The sequence below is a fragment of the Caenorhabditis briggsae genome, assembly GCF_000004555.2.
Source record: "Caenorhabditis briggsae complete genome, chrIV, whole genome shotgun sequence".
Taxonomy (NCBI): Eukaryota; Metazoa; Nematoda; class Chromadorea; order Rhabditida; family Rhabditidae; genus Caenorhabditis; species Caenorhabditis briggsae.
In genome coordinates, this window is record NC_013487.2 from 8,362,740 (window position 1) to 8,368,304 (window position 5,565).

Below are 5,565 nucleotides of genomic sequence, written 5' to 3' on the forward strand. Positions count from 1 at the left end.
TCGCGAACGGACAGAATACGGATCAATCCGAATAATGTACTGCTATTTACTAAAAACGGTTCGCGTACGGTCCGTATGCGGTTCCTATTTCAACCGCGCGCGAACGCGGAGCGTCCGTAACGGATTGTTCGCGAATCACCTGTGTTCAAGTACTATCCTGAAATCTTATCTTGACATCACTTTTCTTTGATTGGCACCAAAATTATACACAAAAATGGGTATGTTAAGTCTTTAAGATACATCAATAGATAAGGTACATACAGTGGCGAGAAGTGGTGAGGAGAATTTTTTCGGGAATTAAACAATTGACTTGAAATTAGCTGTGAAATCCAAAAACAAAAATAAGTTTTTTGAAAATTTCTCACTTTCAGTATTTTCAGAGCAGTTTCAGATGTATTAAAAATCATTTAGTTTTTGAAGAATTTATTTTTTTGTCCTATTTTTCAAAAAAAAATCTACGTTTTTCATGAAACAATTATTTTAACAGGCCGTGAAAAGCCGCACGGCCGGCGTCGGCTAGCCGCGGCTTCTTCAAGTATTTTTTCTGAAGCCGCGGCCGGCTCGGCCGTAGTGAAAACCGGCCGTGGCACAGCCTTGGAATGGATCGAAGGAAGACATCTTGTCGTTGGTTTCTTCAGCTTATATAGCGACGATTGATCAGATAGTAGATAAGATAAGATGATTAGGCCACCGATGTGGTTGACACGTTGAATAATACCGAATGTATATTTACTTAAAGTTGAGGAAGAAATGGCAGGACCATTCCTTCCGCAACACACTGAATTTACAGAAATAAGTTTCGTTTACTACTGTAGTGATTTTGAGACAAGGCCTCGAAAATGGACCGGGAAGCCTCCCGCGAAATTTTCCAGGTCCCACTTTTTTTAATTCGACAATATACTCACATGGCGGCCCGAATCTCATGATCTTTTTCCTCTAGATAAATTTAAAAGGAACTGTAGATTGCGATAATTCTGAAACTCATTCTTCTCAGCCTCTCCCTAAATGTGTGAAACATCTCGGAGTTTAGATTCTTGATCAACACCTTGCGAACTTCGTACTAAAAAAGTTATTGACGCCCTCATATCTGTAAATGTCCAACTCTAACTCATCAGTAAAACCTGTAAATTCAAGCATGACAAAATAGAATTTAAAATACACCGAAGAAATCCACTAATTCTTGTTTCTCTTTCTCGTTCCATTTCACCATTGTTTTTCTCCAATCATCGCCTTTTTTCGAATGAGTTTTATAAAGCAAAAAATTCTGGAAAAGTATAAATACTGAAACAATTTGCTCTTTTCTCATTTTCAGACTCAAAGATCACTGGAATATTTGTGTAATCTATCGAACCCGGATTCCCTCCCTCAACTTCGTAACTCTTTTTTCTTTTTTTGTCTGATAAGAAATACACAAATTAACACAAATTAACAGTATGATGCATGGAGGTCGTAAATTTGCATGGTTTTTTCGGCAGGAAACGGACAATTTTTCGTAATGAATTACGAAATGAAAAGAGAAGAAAATGTAATAAACGTATCAAGTATAGTTTATGATGGTCGCAAAATAGGAACTGTGCTCCCGGAAGAATAGAAAACAATAAAATGCATTTTCTCTGACCATGAGAAATGTTGGAATCACTTGGCAATCAATCTCCATCTTGATGGATTTATCTGAAAACGAACTCTGAAAATTACACTCTCATTATCTAGATTACAGAAGCTGTAGTATTCTTGAAATCATATCAGGCCATATGTAGGACAGAAAGTTGGAAACAATCTTTTCGTCTAGAAAATGATTTCCTGAAGATCTGGGAAAAGCTTTTTCGTATTGTTAATAATCGTTTTCAGCCCAGATATCATCAATTCACTATAAAAAATTACCCGACTTATAGAAAAACATTTTAAAGGCAGCTAGTTTTCCATTGTCTTGTATGCGGCTTCTGGAAACAGTCAGCAGTATTTTAGGATTCGCTTTCATTTTTCAAGCCTATTATGCTAACCAATAGAGAACAACATTTTCGAAATCAACTTATTTCTTTTTCGAAACTCAAGAGCCCGTAGTGTGAATGTGCATAATCATTAATCAATAACCAAGTCAAAAATCCAAAAGAGTAGTCGTACTTCTCAGTGTCTATGAGTACAGTCTGTATCAAAGAACACGTTATCGTTCGACTTCACTCTCTCCTGATTTTGTTCTTTTTTTACAGAAATCGAAAGTCAGGTGCATTGAGAAAGTTGGTCAAAAAAAAAGTAGGAGGGAGACGAAAATGAATTGGATCGTAAAAATTATCAAAAATTTTCTCTTCTCGACGAAAGAAGGAGCATCAATTTTATTGACCATTACTCGACTCGGTTTTATGAATTTCGAGACTTCTGTTTAGATAAGATTTGCTTCTATTTTAGGAATTTGATTCTCTTCAATCTCGTGAACTACAAAAAATTCGTGAACTACGTGAACTACAAAAATGACTTATAACTATCACTACGATTTGGCTACTTCCCAGAGAAAAGTAAGTTGATGCTTCTGAAAACAATTTTCAAACTATGACATTTTGTGGTTTTCAATGACTCGAGAACACGATTTTCAAATATTTTTTTTTTGAATTTTTACATACATAAACCACTGCATTCAGTTAGTGAGAAAGTCACGAATAATTCTTTACAAGCTCACTGGAAACGCTGTAATAGAGTGTCACCCAATCCGTCAACTTTGAGCCCATATACCGTAAACACTCTAATAGAACGCCCCACGGACCGCCCACTTTGAGCCTATATATCCCATTTTGTTGGAAAGATATCAAAACGTTGTCAATTAATAAACTGTTTATCATAATATCAGCAACATTTTATTAGTTAACCAATTTTTGATATCTTTTACAGAAAATGAGATATATGAGCTCAAACTTGACAATTCGGGTCACGTTCTTTTGGAGTCTTTACGGTATCTCATTTACTGTAAAAAATTAAAAAGTAGTCAACTGATAAACTGTTTATCATAATATCAAAACATTTTTATCAGTTGACTGATATTTGATATCTTTTACAGGAAACGAGATAAATGGGCTCAAAGTTGAGAATTTGGGCGGCACTCAATTATATAGTTCCCGGTATGAGTGTTTGAATACCGTTGCAAATATAGCATGTTTCTTTTAAAAACTTATAATAAACTCTATCTGTGAAAACATTCGAAACTCTTGCATAATTTTTCTTTTTTCCATAATGTACGTTTTTCAAGAATAAAAAAAGATAATTCTGCACTATCACGACATTCTGCCTTCTATTTATACACAAAATCTGAGTCTAAAAATAACTTTTTCTCTATTTTTAGGTGATTCTGAAGCTATTTTTCAAGTGGAAAGGCTCTCTCTGGAAAGCGATTTATCAGTAAGTGACTCAGTGTTTTATTTCATTTTTACGAGCACCACTAACTCTATTTTTGGTCTATTTTCGTCATCTCCTATCACATTTTCCATCAATTAAATGGTTTTTGCAGAGATTTGTTCATTTGGTGCTTCCTTTATGCACTTGTTTCTGTTATCTATCGATATGCTTGGGATAGAAGTCAACAGGAGTGAGTTTAGATGGGAATTTTGAAAAATGGAATGTCCGCATTTCAGCACATTTGAGAGGTTTATGCAATTTTGCAACCGTCGACTAGACTATATCCCAATCAACTTCATGCTAGGATTTTTCGTGACAACAGTTATCAACCGATGGATGACTCAGTTTGCAAATTTAGGAATGATTGACAAGTTGGTAGAAATTGTTAATTGACTAGAACATTAAAAATTTCAGCATTGCATTATTCACATCAATGTATTTGAGTGGAAACGATGAGAGGGGAAGAATATTGAGAAGAAGTATTGTGAGGTTAGATTCATCTAAGATCTTAAGACGTTCTCCAAATTCATTGTTCCAGATTTTGTGTAATGTCCCAAACTATGGTATTCCGTGATATTCACATCGGCGTCCGCAAACGTTTTCCATCATTGGAAACCATGGTTGCTGCAGGAATTATGACATCAGCTGATTTGAAGAAATACAATGAGGTTGAAAGCAGGTATACAAAGAATCTTTGGTTTTCTGAATGCGATTGAAATCCAGATATGCAAAATATTGGCTAGGATTCAATTGGTCGTTCAATTTGTTAAATGAGGCAAGAAGAGAAGGAAGAATTGAAAGTTCGTATACGCAGAATGCCATTGCAGAGGTAAGAAAAAAAATAACTGTCTAATGTAATTTAATTCTCATCTGATTGTACATTTTTCTAGCATACAAACAAGCCAATTCAAGGTCAACTAGTTCTTTGAGACTTTAAAGTATAATTTCAGGAAATCAGAACGTTCAGAAGTGGCTTATCACTTATATGGACCTATGATTGGGTTCCACTTCCTCTCATGTATCCACAATTGGTGTTTTTGGCAGTCCATTGTTACTATTTAGTGTGTTTGGTATCGAGACAGTTTGTGATAAATTCCGATGCCAAAATGACAACTGAAATTGATTTGGGTGTGCCTTTCATGACAATTATCGAATTCATATTTTATATGGGATGGTTGAAAGTGAGAATGAATCATGAATTATTAAAAAAGACAATGGATGTTTTAGGTTGCTATGGATCTTCTGAATCCGTTCGGAGAGGATGAAGATGATTTCGATTGCAATTTCTTGATTGATAGAAATCTAACTGTTGCCATGGGAATTGTGGATGATACTCATGATGATGGACCGATTTTGGAGAAAGACATGTTCTGGAACGATACTGTATCACCACTATACTCGACGGCAGCAGCTCAAAGAAATGTCAACTTCTACTTTGGAAGTGCCACAAATGCAGATTCACAGTACAAAAAGTTTCAAGCATTCCATTTAAATATTCTTAAAATTTCAGAATACCAGATAACGTTCGTCAAATTACAATGGTTCCTCATCCATTTAATGAGAAACTGGACCAAAAGAATGGGAAACGAACAAATCGACCACCAGTGGAAAGTGTTGTCGAACTGAAAAGAGATCAACGATTCTCAACAGGGAACAATAGAAAACAAACTGTAGAAGGGAGATTCTCGAACAAAATTGGAGCGATTTTCCAGAAAAGACATTCTAAGTAAGACATCCCAATCATAAGAAATTAGAATGGCTTTTCAATTTCAGGTCTCTAACCGTTGCTCCAGAAGGTTTCAATGCAAAAGCGCGTACGTCTACAGATATCGAAACACTTCCAACTTTTTTGACGAACCAGAAACCATGCTACAGTAATCCCGAGTGTATCGTAGAAGTTGGTGAGTAGGAATTCGAATTGCTTCCACTCTGGGTTGTTATTTTCATTTTAGAGGAAGAAGAAAACGACTCTCCAAAAACTTCGACAGACTCAAAGCAAGACCCTCCTAGAAAAAGAGTGAACATTTCTAATAAAAGAGGTACTCTCCATAATAGAGAAAAAATATTGATTATTTTCAGAAAGTGTGATATCTATGGGAAGATCTAGGTCATTCAATCATTTTGGAGAGCATGTGGATTATCATGACTACTACGACTTTGATAAGAAATGATGAATGCTTCAAA

At 35.5% G+C, this 5,565-nt stretch overlaps 1 protein-coding gene across 1 annotated transcript; it reads left to right on the forward strand.

Annotated features, from left to right (window-relative positions):
- Nucleotides 1-2,465: 2,465 nt before the first annotated feature.
- CBG23750 lies at nucleotides 2,466-5,552 on the forward strand (the record flags this gene model as incomplete). Its single annotated transcript, XM_045235595.1, has 13 exons — nucleotides 2,466-2,510; nucleotides 3,329-3,384; nucleotides 3,494-3,571; nucleotides 3,618-3,752; nucleotides 3,796-3,870; nucleotides 3,920-4,060; nucleotides 4,105-4,210; nucleotides 4,332-4,562; nucleotides 4,609-4,844; nucleotides 4,892-5,107; nucleotides 5,155-5,282; nucleotides 5,334-5,420; nucleotides 5,461-5,552. 13 exons carry the CDS (start codon nucleotides 2,466-2,468, stop codon nucleotides 5,550-5,552), a joined length of 1,626 nt encoding a protein of 541 aa, XP_045091155.1.
- Nucleotides 5,553-5,565: the final 13 nt, after the last annotated feature.